Raw genomic sequence first — 19,257 nt, 5'->3', positions numbered from 1 at the left:
GTGATTTTTTTGGATTGCCACTTTTCAAAATGGCGTCTTGTGCCGTAGAGTCCAGCATGGAGCTGAGCGCAGAACTGATAGGCAGGGATGGGTCTAGTCGCCCGTTCCGGGTAACCTGTGAGGGGACATTGCGAGGAGTTCTGGGAGGCCTGGAGCGGCTGCAGGGGGAGGTGTCGGCGGAGCTGAGCCGGCTGGTGGAGCGGGAGAAGGCGGCGGGAGGTGCCCGGGGGCCAGGTCTGTGCCCTTTACCTTCTTATAGAAACAACCTCCAATATTCAGCTGTGACTACAACCCCTATTATACTCTGACAGTAGGGGTTGTAGGCCTCACTGGCCATCCATGCGCTTTCTCAGAAAAAAAAAAAACAAGAACTCCAGCCATTTTTTTTGTAAACCTCTGAGTCTCCATGGTTACGGATGACACCCCTAAACCTGCCCCCCTCTCTTACTTGCTAAGGGACTGTTCACACTGCGTCTTTAGACAACAGAATGTGGGGTGGGTTGCACTGCAGATACCACCTGCCTTTGTTTTCAGTGGGCATCTGTGCCCCCCCCCCTCCCCCCAACATACAGTCAGCAGTAGCCGACTACACTGGGGTTGTTTGTAGTCTGTAACCATGGAAACAGAGGCGCTGAATACACAAAATGGTATATGACGATTTTTAATCAAACTATTCGCAGAGTTGCTTCCATTTTCAGACGGATCTTCAAATAATCAGTGGGGAATGTAAAAGACGTTGTGTCACTTCAGCAAACGGCATTCACCATGCAGAGAAAGTTACTACAAGGCGCCTACTAATATATTGTGATCGTCCATATTGTCTCCTTTGCTGGCTGGATTCATTTTTCCATCACATTATACACTGCTCGTTTCCATGGTTACGACCACCGCTGCGGCGCAGATACCAGGTGGCCGGGATGGGAGCCTATGTGCGGTCCCACAGTCCCGGTCACCAGAGAGGCCGGCACTTTTTCCTATAGTGTGCAAGCACGACCACCGCCAATGGATTGCAGGGTGGTCGGAACCATGGAAACGAGCAGTGTATAATGTGATGGAAAAATGAATCCAGCCAGCAATGGAAGCAATATGGACAATCACAATACATTAGTAAGTGCCTTGTAGTGAAGAGTTTTTTTCCGAAACTTTAATACTGATGACCTATCCTCCTCAGTATCTGATTGGTGGGGGTCCGACACCCGGGACCCCTGACGATCAGCTGTTAGAGAAGGCACCAATGCTTGCAGTAGCGCCATGGCCACCTCTCTGCTTTTCCTAGGACACGTGACGTCACATGACCTAGGCGCGGCTCATCCCCATAGAAGTGAATAGGATTGAGCGTGATACTAAGCACAGCCACTATCAAATGGATGGCGCTGTGCTTGGAGACCCTACTGCGAACGCCAACGTCTTCTCAAATGGCAATCGGCAGTATATCGACCAGATACTGATGACCGATCCTGGAGAACCCTTTTAAATGCCATTTGTAGGGTGTTCCATACGTCTATTGTATAAAGGGATGAGGGGGCACACTCATAAGAAGAACACTTACAGGGTGATGTACACTAAATTTAATAAGCAATAAAAGCAAACCCCTAAAATACACATAAAACATACATCAAAAATAAAAATAAATCATGAATATGCGATATGCAGCAATCAAATGCAATATATTACAACAGGATGACGCCAATGTCCCACTGATAGATGTAATTGCTGTCGTGTTGTTAGTACACGATATGGTGATGATATGACCTTTAGTGTTCCATTTGGGAATTTGTGGCGTCAAGCTTGTTGATAATAAGTGTCCCTCACTATAGGTGTAGCACTCTAGCCCCTTTGGGGTGATGTTATAGAGCCCGCACCGTGCTGTGTCTCAGGACACTATTCCAACTGGAGATTAGGTATCTCAGAGTTAAAGTCCTGTGTCTTTGAATACGTGTGGCACTCCGTTCACTTAAGATATAGTGACCCGGATCAAATGTTAAAGTCCAATGTATAAGTTGACAGAGATGCGTGTGTGCCCTCCAGGTTACTTACTTTGATTCTTCGCCGCTGTGTCTTTCTTTTCTTACCCCTTCCTGCTGCGTAGCTGCAGCGCTAGTCTCCCAGGTAGCCGTACACGGCTGTGGCGTCCCACGTGACCTGGTCTCTGGAGTTCAGGGTAGACGCTTGTGTATGACGTCACTAGTCTGCGGCAGTAACTTTGGTAATGGAGGTTAATCACTTTCGTTTTAAGATCGCTGATGTTTTTCGATCTTTGTTGATGTCCAGCTTCTTTTGTATGTTCTTAGGAATCCACGCTCACTCTGATATGCCAGACGCGTTTCAAGGTATTACACCTCTTCCTCAGTGGCCACCGAGTGAGTGGATTCTCACTCCTTATATATCCTGTTGTTCCACCCACCAATTAGTTGTGCCTATTCTAATATATGGGGTGGATTTGATCGCCGTTTTTCTTCCATAAAATGAATAACATTCACAATTACAATTGTGCTAAAAATATAAATGTGCTAAAAATATAAATAACAATATTCCCCTATATCTTAAAACATGCTCGAGATGGTCTATAAATAGCCTATATGGTCAGGACTAAATTTTTACAAAAACCGCATTGGAACCGCATCAATGTGAATTATGTCACATGCGGTTTTTGCATTTTGTATCTAGCAAGATCATATAGATACCATGTAGGTCAATGGACTCAGAAACGCATATATTTATATTATTATTTAATGCGTTTTTGTGTTTCTTTGTTCTTGTTTCCTTAATATACTCATTTTTTCATTTTTTCATTTTGAAGGGTAGTCACTAGGGAAGGCTGTCTGGTGGGGAGGGGAAACCGCAGCCGCCATAATTGGCAAAGCTTGCGGTGTCCCATCCCCACCAAACAGCCCCCCCCCCACTCACAGGAATCCGAATACTTCCATCTCCGCATTTAGCCCCTTTGGGACGATGGTATCATATTCAAAAATTCTGCGGGATTCCTGTCTCGACATGTGTGCAATATGGTTTCCTCCCCTCCACATTTTTTTGACCCTTTCTATAGCTGTAAATTTGAGGCTGGTTGGGTCGCAATTATGCTGAATCTTGAAATGTTTCGACAGGGAATGTGTTTCTAGACCCTTCTTTATATTTGCCACATGTTCAGCTACCCTTTTTTTGAGTGTCCTTTTTGTTCTCCCTATGTATTGCTTCCTACATCCACATTCCAGCAGGTATATCACATCTGTGGAATCGCAGGTCAAAACTTCTTGTATTTCTATACTAAAAGAGTTTACTGTAGATGTTACCCTAGTTGTTTTCTTAGGGAAGCTAGTGATTTTGCAATTGGTGCATCTTCCACATTTAAAGAATCCATTGATTGTCAACCAGTTTTTTCTTTGATTTTGTTGTTGTTGATTCTCCATTTTAATTTTCACAGTTGGGGCTACTTTACCTGCTAAATTGTTGGCCCTTGTATAGGTTATTTTTGGTGCATCACTTAGTAGTGGGCCAATTAGTTTATCATTTAGTAGGTGTTCCCAATGTTTTCGGATGCTTCTTTCTATCATTTTATATTGGGAACTAAATGGAAGAATGATTCGTATTTTTTCATCCTGTGGTTGTAGTGGGCCTACCTCAAAGAAACTTTTCCGTTCCATCTTTTTTACTTTTTCTAGTGCTTTCTCTATGGTCTGGATTGGGTAGTCTCTTTCTACAAATTGTTGTTTCAAGCCAGCGGCCTCTTCATCAAATTTGCTATCCATCGTACAGTTCCGCTTCAGTCTGCGAAACTGACTGGTTGGTATATTCATCAGCCATCGTGGAAGATGGCAACTAGCAAATCTGATGAAGCTATTTTTGGCCACTGGCTTGAAAAAGGTATTGCATTGTAGCTGGTTGTCTTTGATCCATATTTCCAAATCTAGAAATTCAACTTTCTCTTTACTAATAATTGGACTGAATATTAGATTGTTATCATTTTTGTTTATATCACTGAGAAAGGAATTGAGGGATTCAGTTGTATTGCACCAGATGAACAGGATATCATCAATGTATCGCCGCCATAGCACCAGATCCGTCCCCAGCCTGGGCAGAATGACCTCCCTCTCCCACTGAGCCAAAAAGAGATTGGCATAGCTGGGGGCGAATCTGGTGCCCATGGCGGTGCCGGTACACTGTAGGTAGAACTCCTGCTCAAATGCAAAGTAGTTGTGAGTAAGGATGTATCTTACTCCATCCAGTAGGAACCCTAATTGTTCCACAGAGAGTTCTCCTCCTGACAGCTGCTCATGTAGTGCTTGAATCCCCCTAGTGTGTTCAATGACTGTATAGAGAGATCCAACATCGAGTGTCCCCAAGATCCACCCATCTGTCCAAGTGACTTCTTCCAACGTTTTAATAATGTCTGTAGTGTCACAGATGTAGGATGGCACTTTTTTGACATAAGGTTGAAGCCATTGATCTATGTACTTGGACAGATTACATGATATAGATTGGATGCCCGACACAATCGGGCGGCCTGGCGGTGTTTCCAGGTTTTTGTGGACCTTGGGGACACAATAAAACATCGGAACCCTCTTCTCAGTGTCCAAAATAAACTTGGATTCCTGGTCAGAAAGAAAATCAGCTTGTACCCCCCTTGCACAGTAATTTTTGAGAATATTATAATATTCTAATGTTGGGTCTCCTTTTAGTTTTTGATAGGTATTGCTAGATCTTAATTGTCTATAGCACTCTTCTATGTAGTCTACTTTGTTTAGTATTACTACAGCCCCGCCTTTATCTGCGGGCCTAATGACAATATCATTTGCTTCCTGTAGGGATTTAATGGCTTCCATTTCTTCTTTATTTAGATTTGAATTTATCCTGCGACTTTTTATTCTTCTTATATCTCGTTCCACATTATTCTTGAACGTAGCCATTTCGTTACTGATCTCCTGCCTGGGATATTTCTTTGATCTCATCTTCAGATCTGTATGTGGATATTTCTTTACACCGTTACCTATATCTGTCTCTCTATTAATTGGGTTTTTGAGGAAATATTTTTTGAGACATAGACGTCTAATAAATTTTTCAACACCTATGTATGTGGCAAATTTATCCATAGGGTTAGTGGGAGCAAATTTTAAGCCTTTATTAAGAAGTTGCAATTGGGTTTCTGTAAGTGTGGTGTCACTAATGTTAATTATGTTGGTGATTGGTGTTTTTATCTCTTTTGTTTTCGCCTTTTGTGCATGACGTCCCCTTCGTACTCTTCGTTGTGATTGTGTTTTTGTGACCTGTTCAATGTTGGTGTGTATTGCTGTGCTATGTCTTGGTGATATCTGTGTTCCTGTCTGTGTGTTTGGTGATCCTGTCTGTGTGTTTGGTGATATCCTCTGTTGTGTGTGTGTTCCCTCGGACGATCCCTCAAATTGTAATCGTGAACATAGTTTTGTGTTGTATGTTTCTTTGTTTCTTGTCTTGTTGGAGTGGGAGTCCGTATCTTCCGTATTCGTGCATTGTGGTGTGGGGGTGTAAAATCTAAAAAATGTGGTGTTGCCAATGTCTTGTATCTGTTTGTAGTTTTGACATTCTCTATTTGTGCCTGTGTATTAGTGTGTTCACTTTCTCTATGTCTGTGAACTTCTGTAATTACTTTCTTTTCTATATAGTGTAATTTTTTAGATTTTTTACTTATTATGTCTCTTTCTAATGTGTCTAAATTCTTACAGATTCTCTCATGCCACCTCTGAGCCTCCTCACTATCTGGAAACATTTCCATTTCCTTTTTTATGGTATCTATTTGTCCTGCCATTTCTTCTGTCATTTTTGTCCTTCTTTTAATAACCATATGAACAAGGGCTTCTGATTGAATTTTGAGGAACCCATCCCATTCTTTTTTAAAAACATCATTCACCAAATCAGATTCCTAAGAACATACAAAAGAAGTTGGACATCAACAAAGATCGAAAAACATCAGCGATCTTAAAACGAAAGTGATTAACCTCCATTACCAAAGTTACTGCCGCAGACTAGTGACGTCATACACAAGCGTCTACCCTGAACTCCAGAGACCAGGTCACGTGGGACGCCACAGCCGTGTACGGCTACCTGGGAGACTAGCGCTGCAGCTACGCAGCAGGAAGGGGTAAGAAAAGAAAGATACAGCGGCGAAGAATCAAAGTAAGTAACCTGGAGGGCACACACGCATCTCTGTCAACTTATACATTGGACTTTAACATTTGATCCGGGTCACTATATCTTAAGTGAACGGAGTGCCACACGTATCCAAAGACACAGGACTTTAACTCTGAGATACCTAATCTGCAGTTGGAATAGTGTCCTGAGACACAGCACGGTGCGGGCTCTATAACATCACCCCAAAGGGGCTAGAGTGCTACACCTATAGTGAGGGACACTTATTATCAACAAGCTTGACGCCACAAATTCCCAAATGGAACACTAAAGGTCATATCATCACCATATCGTGTACCAACAACACGACAGCAATTACATCTACCAGTGGGACATTGGCGTCATCCTGTTGTAATATATTGCATTTGATTGCTGCATATCGCATATTCATAATTTATTTTTATTTTTGATGTATGTTTTATGTGTATTTTAGGGGTTTGCTTTTATTGCTTATTAAATTTAGTGTACATCACCCTGTAAGTGTTCTTCTTATGAGTGTGCCCCCTCATCCCTTTATACAATATACCACTTTCTTTGGTCCTGAGGGTAGGACCTGAGGGTGAGCACCTTTCCATACAAATTACTAGTGAGCCGCTGTATTCTTTTTACTGTGTTCCATACGTCTGTCTTGGGGTCCAGTTACACGTCTGTGTGTGTTTTGCGGATCCGCAAAACACAGATATCAGCGATGTGCTTTCGGCATTTTGCGGACCGCACATCGCCGGCACTTAATGGAAAATGCCTAATCTTGTCCGCAATTGCAGACAAGAATAGGACATGTTCTATTTTTTTCGGGACCCAGAAGTACGGATCCCCAATTCCGGATCCGGGCAGCACATCGTGCGGCCCCATAGAAAAGAATGGGTCCGCAATTCCGTTCCGCAAAATGTGGAACAGAATTGCGGACGTGTGAATGGAGCCTTATTATGAAGATCGCTGGAGTTATTTAGAAATGCAGACCTCTTAAAAGGGTATTCTGGTTATTTGAGGCTATCTCCTGTCCACAGTATAGGGGGTCCTACCACTGGGACCCTAATGATCACAAGAGTAGGGGCCCCATATCCTGCAGGGCACAGCAGGTTGAGTATGCACTGTGCAGGTCCGTACATCTCATGAATGATGAAGCTTTGTGGACGCACAGATCGGACGCCGCTCCGAGCGTCCTTTTCCCGGCTGTCTACTATCCTTACTAATTTATCTTTTATTTACCTTGATCAAGACAATGTCGACAAGGAGGAGGATGATGATGAGGAGGAGGAGGAGGAGGATGACGACGACGACGACAGCAGCTCAAAGAACGGAAGCTTGTCCAGCAGCCCCCTTGCAAAGAGGACAAAGACTTTGCAGAGATAGTTCTGTTTGCTGCAATGGACTCTGTGGGGAGGGGAGTACAGCCGCAGGACACCCCAAGAGACCCCCGGTTCTGATAACAGTTGGGCACTGTAATGGTGAAACCTGACAGCGCTCGGCTCTGCTTCTACTGAGGAGACGTTTCGTGGCAGCTGATACTTTCCATGTACAGTTCATACAGGAGGCAACATAAGTAAAAGTTACTGCTGGACCCGATATCACATGGTCAGTGCATGTTATATACTGTACGTCCAGGGGCTGCACAGAGAAGTCATCAATATCAGGTCGGTGAGGATGCAACTTCTGTCACCCCATATCTCCCCCCCCCCGACCCAGACAAGTGCTGCGGCCTTTTCATAGCTTACCAAGCACAGCGCCATACATTGTATAGTGGCTGTGCGTGGTATTGCGGCCCAGGACTATTTACTTGAATGGGGCTGAGCTGCGCAAAGGCAATGAGACCAATGAACCCAACGCCACAGGCTGGAGAGTCATGATCCGCCCCCCCCGATGATCACATACTGATGACATATACTACCCAGAGGATAAATCCTCGTTATTTGAAGGGGCTGAATGAGATAATTTAAAATCACAGACAAGCCCTCCCAATTGCCTAAAATAAAAAAGTGTGATACTTGACCCCTTTCTCTGCAGCGCTGGTCGGTTCTGCTACCACTACATGTTTTAAAAACTGTGGCAGTATACGGCACAGGACCACCATAGCCATTTACTGTCCTCAGCAGCACGGGGGGATCTTCGATTATTTTTAATTATCTCAGACCATAGAAATGATCTGCAATACTGGACACAACCCATGAATTAGTGTGGTGCTGTTCTGGGGGCAAACAAGCCCCTTTATCAGTCTTAGGCCTCATGCACACGACTGTTCAGTTTTTTGCGATCCGCAAAACATGGAAGCCGCCCGTGTGCCTTCCGCAATTTGCGGAACGGAACAGGCGGCCCATTGTAGACATGCCTATTCTTCTCCGCAAAATGGACAAGAATACGACACGCCATATTTTTTTTTTTGCGGGCCCACAGAACGGAGCAACAGATGCGGACAGCGCACGGAGCGCTGTCCACATCTTTTGCGGCCCCATTGAAGTGAATGGGTCCGCACCCGAGCTGCCAAAACTGTGACTCGGATGCGGACCAAAACAACGGCCGTGTGCATGAGGTCTTAGGCTACATGCACACTGTCAGATGACGTCCGTAAAATAGCAGAGTAAGGGCTGATTCACATGACTGCAGTCGGCCCAGGAAGCACTGTCCATGTTGATCGCTGTCATGTGAATCGGGATATGTCTGAGATTGGAGTAACCCTTGCATGAGAACATTGTCATTTTTGTGGTCTGCAAAACATGGATATCGGCAGTCCAAATTTGGGGAATGGAATGTCCTGCCCTCTATGGAACAGTCCTATCCTTGTCCTTAAAACGGACAATAGGACATGTTCTATTTTTTTTGCAGGGCCGCAGAATGGACATACGGATGTGGACAGCAAATTGAAGTGAATGAGTCCGCATCTGACCTGCAAAAAATGCGGACATAAAACACGGTCGTGTGAATGAGCCCTGAGTGAGGGAGTCGCTGAGCAAACAAATATAAGAAAACTTTACTTCCCTGGAAACACTTCCCTCTAGGACAGTGATGGCGAACCTTTTAGAGACAGAGTGCCCAAACAGTAACCCAAAACCCACTTAGTTATTGTGAACTGCCAACACGGCAATGTAACCTGAATCCTACAGTCCAGTGTAGTATATCTTCCATGCACTTTATCATTTAGCTATAATATCCTGCCTACATTCAGTGCGCTGCCAGTGCTGTTCATAGTGCGCCCTGTGCTGATGAATGTCAGGAAAAGGCATATTGGTACACCACACCATAGACTTTTTCAAGGGTGCAGGTGCCCACAGAGAGGGCTTGGAGTGCCGCCTCTGGCACCCGTGCCATAGGTTCGCCATCACTGCTCTAGGATAAAGCTGAATTGTTAACCTCTTCACACTGGATCAGCAATGTTGTCCAAGGTTTTCAGCAGGTTTCACATCTGTTAATTTTTATTTTTTTTACTGAATGCTTCAGTATAAAATATTTGACCAAAATAGAAGGTAAAACAAACGATGGCGGACACGATCAGAGGTCACAGAGACACTCGTTTGGTCTCTGTTATAATGGGGTTTGATGGGTCGGTTTAACATATAGGCCGGGAGGTTTCCCAGGTCTATATAGTAAAAGTACATTGCAGACATAGTGTGAAAAGACCTTAATTCTTAAGAATGTAGCCTGTCCATTCCCTAGAGATCAGCGGTGACATCACTGAGAATGCAGCCTATCCATTCCCTAGAGATCAGCGGTGACATCACTGAGAATGCAGCCTATCCATTCCCTAGAGAGCAGCGGTGACATCACTGAGAATGCAGCCTACCCATTCACCAAAGATCAGCGGTGACATCACTGAGAATGCAGCCTATCCATTCACCAGAGAGCAGCGGTGACATCACTGAGAATGCAGCCTATCCATTCACCAGAGAGCAGCGGTGACATCACTGAGAATGCAGCCTATCCATTCACCAGAGAGCAGCGGTGACATCACTGAGAATGCAGCCTATCCATTCACCAGAGAGCAGCGGTGACATCACTGAGAATGCAGCCTATCCATTCACCTAGAGAGCAGCGGTGACATCACTGAGAATGCAGCCTATCCATTCACCTAGAGATCAGCGGTGACATCACTGAGAATGCAGCCTATCCATTCACCAGAGAGCAGCGGTGACATCACTGAGAATGCAGCCTATCCATTCACCAGAGAGCAGCGGTGACATCACTGAGAATGCAGCCTATCCATTCACCAGAGAGCAGCGGTGACATCACTGAGAATGCAGCCTATCCATTCACCAGAGATCAGCGGTGACATCACTGAGAATGCAGCCTATCCATTCACTAGAGAGCAGCGGTGACATCACTGAGAATGCAGCCTATCCATTCACCAGAGAGCAGCAGCGAATAATAACATGGGGGGTTTTAAAATTTGCACAATAAAACCAAGGCCTAGCCTAATCCTCGCGCAGATCCCAGCCAGAAATGTAGAGGCCAACCATAGATTTCTGCAGCAGATTCTTGGAAAATCGTGATATGATGTGAACATGACCTGATGTCAGGACGGGTTTTCAGCCAAGCGTTCCCATTCAATGGCAACAAGCAGAGTTCTTAGAAAGCTGAAGCACTGAAATAAGATCAAGAAAGAAAATATCATTGCTATTGCTCTAATGAACCAGACCCCATGAGAATGTAGGGCAGTCTGCCTGTTTCATGCTTAGGGGTTCGATGGGTGGTTCTACTCGGTAACTGACATCTCTATACAGGGAAGACTGTCACTCACGGACAGGACCACCCACCGGCTGGTATTAAAGGGATCTCCCAGGAGTTTAATACTGATGGCCCATCCTCCTCCCCCTAACCTGATCAGCGTCTTCCTAGGTCAGTGACGTCACATTCATTGATTACATGGCCTAGGAGCAGCTCAGTCCCATTCAAATGAATGGGCTTCAGCTGCAATACCAAGCACAGCCACTATACAAAGTACTAGCGCTGTGCTTACCTAGGAGGCCACAGCATTCACCAGAGCGCCGCAGCCTCTTCAAGCAGCTGATTGGCGGTGCTGGAAGTCGGACCCCCACCAATCAGATATTAGTTACCTATCCTGGACTCCTGGTATCAATCTGCTCAGCTCCTCCTGCACTAGTAATGTCGCCTGCAGATTGCACTGCACTTTTCATAGTGACTGGTTCCCTTCAAAATAACACTTGTTCCCAGGGACATTTTTATTTAAATTTTTTTCAGTTTTTAATCACATTTTTTGCATTGTATTCATTAAGCCCAAGTAAATAAAAAATAATCTGAAAACACCTGGCATTGATCTGAACAATCATCATAGAATAGAAATCACTGTAACAATCAGTCACCGTCATAGCCATGAATAGAAAATCTCCGGCTCCATCCCGTCAGACCCAGACAGTAGAGGGAAGTGATGATGATGATGAAGGTGACAACCATTCATCATCGCGAAAAAGAGTTCAAGTCACGCAACCCAGCTTTTACCCAAGCTGCCAGGGGGTTAAGGTTCCCCAAGGGTTAAGAAAAAAAAAAAAAAGAGGCACTGTAGTCACCAGGGGGACAAGGTCCGTAAGCTCAAGTGTCAATCAACTGCAGCCGGCTGATCTGATTGGAGGCTTTGACGAAGGACTGGTGGCGGTTGCAGAGGACGGCCAGGCAGATGGGTATAATGCAGTAGCCGACTGTGCGGGGGTCAGCTCTGGTGCAAGAATAGAGGAAGAGGAAGAGCTGGAAGTAAGGGAGGAGGAAGAGGGCCGCCCAGAGCCAAAACGGCAGCGACAGCAGGCGCGCCTTCAGGGAGTGTGTCCATGACGCTCCCGCCCCGGGGTCTTGCGGTTTCGGCTGCACGTGCTCCAGAGCCAGTCTGTTGTAAGTCTCATTGATCTCAAAGACGTAATAGAAAGTGGCCGCGCTGACAAGGAGGTAGAGGCCCACCCCGATCCATCCCATCCGCTGCCGAAAATTCATCATTCTCCATGCTCCGCATCTGAAAGGACAAAGGATACGGGGACATTAAAGGGACGTGTTCCGTCTTATCCGTGTAGTGATGTTCTGCTTTTGGGGGGGGTGATTTATCAAAGATCGCCCCACCCCCTCATCACTCTCCAGTGGTAAGGGCGGCATACAAATGCTGTGTGAGCCTAAATTTAAGAGGAACAGCATTTAAAAAGTAATAAAATAAAATAAATTGCGCTAAATTAACCCTTTGAGTTTCAACTGTCCATCATTTTCAAGATCTCTGCTTGATGGCAGCAAATAGGATCAACCTGGTTTTCATCCAGAGGCTGAAAACCTGTACACAGATCTACTGTTTTCTCAGAGCTGAGGATTTGCTACAATTGCATCCACTCTAGACAACCCTCTGTGAACGGAACACAGCAGCAGCAGCATCAATCTCCCTCCAATACTGATAGTCTGTTACAATGTATCAGTCAGGAGTCCAGGATGTATTATTAAACGGTTTGTTACACTTGTATCCAGTCTAGACGAGCCTCTGTACCGATACATTGTAGCAAATCAGGCCAGGGGATAGACGTGTGCTGCTTAGAGGATTGTCTAGACTGGATACAAGTGTAACAGACTTTGGAATGATACTTTTATTATCTGCACTGATACATTGTATCAAATTAGGGGACAGGAGAGAGATTTGTGTGGCTCACAGAGGATTGGTTAAAATGGATACATTGAAACAATTTCTCAGCTGTAAGAAGTTGAATGAATGGAAACCAAATGAAGTTGTTGCTATTTACCGGCCGCAAGCAGAGATCTTGAAGCTAGTAAGAAATAGAAACCCAAACTCCATTAGAAAATTGCAGAACTTTTTTGGTATTACATAGGACTTCCGAGTTGCTGCAGAATGACTGGTATAAGATCAGCGCTGCACACGGAGGGCACAGTACCCAAGAAAACCACAATCAGCTGAACAGGATGTGGACGTCTTGTGATCACATAACGGCTGATCCCTGTGTCTTCAGCAAGCGCCTGAGGTCTCCAGCGCCACCTCCCTGGCTGCCCACCCGCCTGAGGTCTCCAGTGCCACCCGCCTGAGGTCTCCAGCGCCACCTCCCTGGTTGCCCACCCGCCTGAGGTCTCCAGCGCCACCTCCCTGGTTGCCCACCCGCCTGAGGTCTCCAGCGCCACCTCCCTGGTTGCCCACCCGCCTGAGGTCTCCAGCGCCACCTCACTGGCTGCCCACCCGCCTGAGGTCTCCAGCGCCACCTCACTGGCTGCCCACCCGCCTGAGGTCTCCAGCGCCACCTCACTGGCTGCCCACCCGCCTGAGGTCTCCAGCGCCACCTCACTGGCTGCCCACCCGCCTGAGGTCTCCAGCGCCACCTCACTGGCTGCCCACCCGCCTGAGGTCTCCAGCGCCACCTCACTGGCTGCCCACCCGCCTGAGGTCTCCAGCGCCACCTCACTGGCTGCCCACCCGCCTGAGGTCTCCAGCGCCACCTCACTGGCTGCCCACCCGCCTGAGGTCTCCAGCGCCACCTCACTGGCTGCCCACCCGCCTGAGGTCTCCAGCGCCACCTCCCTGGCTGCCCACCCGCCTGAGGTCTCCAGCGCCACCTCACTGGCTGCCCACCCGCCTGAGGTCTCCAGCGCCACCTCACTGGCTGCCCACCCGCCTGAGTTCTCCAGCGCCACCTCCCTGCTGCCCACCCCTGAGGTCTCCAGCGCACCTCCTGGCTGCCCGCCCGCCTGAGGTCTCCAGCGCCACCTCCCTGGCTGCCCGCCCGAGGTCTCCAGCGCCACCTCCCTGGCTGCCCGCCCACCTGAGGTCTCCAGCGCCACCTCCCTGGCTGCCCGCCCGCCTGAGGTCTCCAGCGCCACCTCCCTGGCTGCCCGCCCGCCTGAGGTCTCCAGCGCCACCTCCCTGGCTGCCCGCCTGCCTGAGGTCTCTAGCGCCACCTCCCTGGCTGCCCGCCTGCCTGCCTGAGGTCTCTAGCGCCACCTCCCTGGCTGCCCGCCCGCCTGAGGTCTCTAGCGCCACCTCCCTGGCTGCCCGCCCGCGGTCTCTAGCGCCACCTCCCTGGCTGCCCACCCGCCTGAGGTCTCTAGCGCCACCTCCCTGGCTGCTGCTCTGAAGTCTCCGGCGTCTTCTCCCTGGCCACCGGCCTGAGTTATCCGGTGGCCCCTAACCACCGGCCTGTGGTCGCCGGCACCCCCTCACCAGCTGCCTGCGGTCGTCTCTGATGACCCCCCTAGCCATCTACCTGAAGTCTCGGACATCTCCTGGACCAGGGCTGATGTCTCGGACCCCTCTCAAGAACACTGCTGAGGTCTCCAGAGTCCCATCTGTTGATGTCTTTGCTGTCTCGCTTGTATGTTAGGTATCTCAGCAGTCTCATGTACATGCCTCCGAGATCGGTCCTTTTCTCACCTGTCTCCGGGGAGGGATCTCCTGCGGCTCCGGTATCAGTCCCTCCACTTCCCTCTCATCTCTGCATCGAGTGACGCTTCCCAGTGGAGACCGGAAGTGACAATCCAAATCACCAAGTCAGATCCTATCTGCAGCACTGGTGGCGGCCATCTTTATTGCGGGCAGAACCTTCCGTTCCACAGTCACAGAATGTTTCCTCTATTTACTATCAGAGCGCCCCCTGCAGACACCACCCTGAAAATCTACATAACGCCACGGAAACAGCCGACCGCACTGCCATGACGTCACGATCACATGAGCGGGCCTACAGTCACATGATCAGTCCCGTGCTTATGTGTTCATATGATTAGCTCTGCGCATGCTCGGTTCTGGGCTGGGCGCTCTTGGTCACGTGACTTCTGACTAAACATTTATCCCATGAGCCTTTTCACCCTTTTTGTTAGTACAAATAAAGCTTTTTTTTTGCTTACAGTATTTATGTCTTATCAAGGTTTCCTTTCTGTCCGATCACTGTATACTTTGTTCTGCTTTGCACCTTATAGGAAAGACTAGCAAATGCTATTATAATACTAGGAAATCGCTTAAACGGCAAATTCTTAAAGGATTGTTACTACCGGACAGAGGTGCACCACCGATGATCCCAGGCGAGGAGGCAGCACCAGGTTGGGGCAAGAGGGGGGCAGCCGAAGGGCCATGAGCTGAAGGGAAGGGGATAGGTTAAGAAATTAGCATGGGGGTGGGGGCACTGTTTCAGTTTTCGCTTCAGGCAGAAGAAAGGCTAGGTGCACCCCTGCTACCGGAATTGCTCCGTCAACAGCAAGGGTTGTCGGGTCAACGTCTACATTTAAAGGGGTATTTCTGTCTTGGGGGGGGTCCAGTAGGAGACTCCATCACAGATTCTGGCAAAAAAAGAGGATGAGATACAGCAAGCCCAAGAAGGGGACGGAGGATGAGAGGAGTGGTAGTGACGATGAGTTGTACTCTCAGTTTATGGTGGCAACCTTCACTCTGTTTGCCTCAAAGCTACTTGAACAACATGTCCATTCCGAACTGTCCTCCCACCTCTCCTCCTGCTCCCTCTTTGACCGCCTACAATCTGGCTGCTTCCGACCCCACCACTCAACTGAGACTGCCCTTACCAAAGTCACCAATGACCTACTAACAGCCAAAGCCAAGAAACAACACTGTCCTCCTTCTCCTTGACCTGTCCTCTGCCTTCTCCATTACTCTGTCCTCCTTCTCCTTGACCTGTCCTCTGCCTTCGACACTGTCGACCACTCCCTTCTGTTGCAAACTCTCTCATCCCTTGGCATCACTGACCCGGCCCTCTCTCGGATCACATCATACCTCACAGACCGGACGTTTAGCGTCTCCCACTCCCGTACCACCTCCTCGTCTCATTCCCTCTCTGTTGGTGTCCCGCAAGGCTCTGTCCTAGGACCCCTGCTGTTCTCTATCTACACTTTTGGCCTGGGACAGCTCATAGAGTCCCATGGCTTTCACTCCTACGCTGACGACACACAGATCTACCTCTCTGGTCCAGACATCACCACCTTATTATCCAGAATCCCACAATGTCTATCTTCTTTATCATCCTTCTTCGCCTTTCGCTTTCTTAAACTTAACATGGATAAAACAGAATTCATCACCTTTCCCCCATTTTGCTCAACCCCCCCCAACAGACCTATCACGATCGATGGCTGCACACTATCCCCGGTCAACAAAGTCCGCTGCCTTGGAGTGACCTTGGATTCTGCCCTCTCCTTCCGACCGCACATCCAAGCCCTTTCCACCACCTGCCACCTCCAACTCAAAAACATGTCCCGCATCCGCGCTTTTCTTAACTTTAAATCTGCAAAATGCTTGTACATGCCCTCATCATCTCCCGCCCAGACTACTGCAACACTCTCCTCTGTGGCCTCCCATCTAGCACTCTCGCACCCCTCCAATCTATCCTCAAATCTGCTGCCCAACTAATCCACCTCTCACCCTGTTACTCCTCTGCCTCTCCCCTCTCTCTACATCTCTGAGCTACTTTCCCGATACATCCCCACACGCACTCTCCGATCCTCACAAGACCTCCTTCTCTTCTCTTATCACCTCTTCCCGCAATCGCCTCCAAGATTTCTCCCGCGCATCCCCCATACTCTATAACTCTCTACCCCAACATATCAGACTCTCACCTACAGTGGAATCCTTCAAAAGAAACCTGAAAACCACCCTTTTCAGACAAGCCTACAACCAGTGACCCTGATTCCTCTATACCGCCATGACCAACTTAACCCGCACCTACTGTGTCCTTCTCCCATGCCATGTAGATTGTAAACCTCACGGGCAGGGCCCTCTCTACTGTACTAGTCTGTAACTCGTTTTGTTTCTGATTAGTGCAATTGTCTGTATTATGTATGTGCACCGCTTATCATATGTACAGCGCTATGGAATAAATGGCGCTATGATAATAATAATAATATTCCTTTCCACAGCCTTTCTGCCATAAATGAGATGAAGCTTGCACGGCCTGGATGGTGCTAGACCTTCTAAGATGCCTGGTCTCTTTCCTTCAGGGGTCTTCTGGTCATAGAGTTGCTTCCTTAGCAACGGAAATCTTAGAAACAGATGTTGTTGGGACTTGGGCCTAGCTCTTAGGAGCTTGCACATGTAGGTCTGCTCTCTTGCACACACACTCACTTACCAGGGAGAAGACCAGGTCCATCACCCAGGAAACCTAAGCATTCTGCCAAAGATAACCATTTGGTTGCCTTGTACATTGCTATTGAGTACATCATTATTTAACCTTTTGCTGTAGTGCTTCTTGGGTACTGCACATGCAGTGGTATTTTGATTGTGTACATTTTTTTGCTTATATATAAAAAAAAAAAAATCCCATTAAAGTCTATGGGGGAAAACCCACATGAACAATTGCAGAATTCAAAATCCGCCCAGTAGGTCATTTTCCACATGGAAGTGAAAAGCAAAGTACACATGAGATTTATCTGATCTCACACACTTTGTTGGTACACTGCGTTTTTCTAAAACGCACGTAGTCTGCAGCCTAAGGCATTTTATGGCATTTATATCATGCAGTGAGGAACAGAAGTATTTGAACACCCTGCGATTTCGCAAGTTCTCCCACTTAGGAATCATGGAGGGTCTGACATTCACATTGTAGGTGCATTCCCACTCTGAGAGACAGAATAAAAAAGAAAAAAAATCAGGAAATCCCATTGTATGATTTTTAAAGAATTTCTTTGTCTTGCGCGGCTGAACAGAAGTATTTGAACATCTGAGAAACAGGAAGAATTCTGGCTCTCAAAGACCTGTTACTGCGCCTTTAAAAAGTCCACCTCTACTCCACTCATTAATCTAACTCAGTAGCACCTGTCTGAGCTCTTTACAGACCCCTGTCCACCCCACAGTCAGTCAGACGCCAACTACTACCATGGGCAAGACCAAGAGCTGTCAAAAGACACCAGAGACACAATTGTGGACCTCCACAAGGCTGGAAAGGGCTACGGGGCAATTGCCAAGCAGCTTGGTGAAAATAGATCAACTGTTGGAGCAATTGTTAGAAATTGGAAGAGGCTAAAGACGACTGTCAGTCTCCCTCGGACTGGGGCTCCATGCAAGATCTCACCTCGTGGGGTATCACTGATGATAAGGAAGGTGAGGAATCAGCCCAGAACTACAAGGGAGGAGATGGTCAATGACATGAAGAGAGCGGGGACCACAGCTTCAGAGGTCACTGTCGGTAGAACACTACGCCGTCATGGTCTCAGATCATGGAAACCCTGCTCAAGTCATCACATGTCCAGGCCCGTCTGAAGTTTGCCAATGACCATCTGGATGATCCAGAGGAGGCCGGGGAGAACGTTATGTGGTCAGATGAGACCAAAGTAGAACTTTTTGGTCTAAACTTCACTCGTGTTTGGAGGAAAAAGAAGGATGAGTTGCATCTCAAGAACACCATCCCTACTGTGAAGCATGGGGGGGGGGGGGTAACATCATGCTTTGGGGGGGCTTTTCTGCGAAGTGGACAGGACGACTGCACTGTATTAAGGAGAGGATGAATGGGGCCATTTATTGTGAGATTTTGAGCAACAACCTCCTTCCCTCAGTCAGAGCATTGAAGACGGGTCGTGGCTGGGTCTTCCAACATGACAACGACCCGAAGCACACAGGCCAGGATAGCCAAGGAGCGGCTCCGTAAGAAGCATATCCAGGTTCTGGAGTGGCCTAGCCAGTCTCCAGACCTAAATCCAATAGAACATCTTTGGAGGGAGCTGAAACTCCGTGTTGCTCGGCGACAGCCCCGAAACCTGACAGATGTAGAGGAGATCTGTGTGGAGGAGTCGGCCAAAACCCCTGCCGCAGTGTCTGCAAACCTGGTCAAGAACTGCAGGAAACGTCCGACCTCTGGAACTGCAAACAAAGGCTTCAGGACCAAATATTAACACGGATTGTCTCAGGTGTTTAAATACCTTAGTGCCGTGCAAGACAAATACATTCTTTACAAATCTTACAATGTGATTTCCTGAATTTATTATTTTATTCGGTCTCTCAGATGGGAACGCACCTACAATGTGAATGTCAGACCCTCCATGATTCCTAAGTGGGAGAACCTGGAAAAATCGCAGGGTCTACAAATACTTCTGTTCCTCACTGTGACACCACTGAGACCAACATTGGGGTCCACTTATCCACGCCCCACCTGGCGAGGTGACTGCGTCCGCCCTTTTCAGACAGAGTATAAA

General features: G+C 47.6%; 2 protein-coding genes across 4 annotated transcripts; one reads left to right on the top strand and one right to left on the bottom strand.

Annotated features, from left to right (window-relative positions):
• The first annotated feature begins 27 nt into the window (after positions 1–27).
• On the top strand, positions 28–7,725 carry LOC122922138 (mRNA 3'-end-processing protein RNA14-like). 2 transcript variants are annotated; one of them, XM_044272630.1, is made up of 2 exons: positions 28–234; positions 7,379–7,725. In XM_044272630.1, the coding sequence occupies exons 1-2, from the start codon at positions 30–32 to the stop codon at positions 7,510–7,512; spliced, it is 339 nt and encodes a 112-aa protein (XP_044128565.1). In that variant the 5' UTR covers positions 28–29; the 3' UTR covers positions 7,513–7,725. The 2 variants fall into 2 exon arrangements, with proteins under 2 accessions (XP_044128565.1, XP_044128564.1); XM_044272629.1 differs by lacking the exon at positions 7,379–7,725 and adding an exon at positions 5,697–5,906.
• Positions 7,726–11,315: 3,590 nt separating this feature from the next.
• TMEM251 (transmembrane protein 251) lies at positions 11,316–14,679 on the bottom strand. Of its 2 annotated transcripts, none has more exons than XM_044272627.1 (2): positions 14,507–14,679; positions 11,316–12,109 (listed from the first exon to the last, which is right to left on the bottom strand). In XM_044272627.1, the coding sequence occupies exon 2, from the start codon at positions 12,091–12,093 to the stop codon at positions 11,698–11,700; it is 396 nt and encodes a 131-aa protein (XP_044128562.1). In that variant the 5' UTR covers positions 12,094–12,109; positions 14,507–14,679; the 3' UTR covers positions 11,316–11,697. The 2 variants fall into 2 exon arrangements, with proteins under 2 accessions (XP_044128562.1, XP_044128563.1); XM_044272628.1 differs by lacking the exon at positions 14,507–14,679 and adding an exon at positions 14,340–14,492.
• Positions 14,680–19,257: the final 4,578 nt, after the last annotated feature.

Source organism: Bufo gargarizans, chromosome 11, assembly GCF_014858855.1.
Source record: "Bufo gargarizans isolate SCDJY-AF-19 chromosome 11, ASM1485885v1, whole genome shotgun sequence".
NCBI lineage: Eukaryota > Metazoa > Chordata > Amphibia > Anura > Bufonidae > Bufo > Bufo gargarizans.
Note: the sequence above shows the minus strand (reverse complement) of the source record. Positions and strands in the feature narration are given on the sequence as shown.

Coding starts and splice junctions, on each gene's coding strand:
- TMEM251 (XM_044272627.1), bottom strand. CDS start 12,093: ATGATGAATTTTCGGCAGCGGATGGGATGGATCGGGGTGGGCCTCTAC.
- LOC122922138 (XM_044272629.1), top strand. CDS start 30: ATGGCGTCTTGTGCCGTAGAGTCCAGCATGGAGCTGAGCGCAGAACTG. Junction 235..5,696: donor GGGAGGTGCCCGGGGGCCAG/GTCTGTGCCCTT, acceptor AAATTCTTACAG/ATTCTCTCATGCCACCTCTG.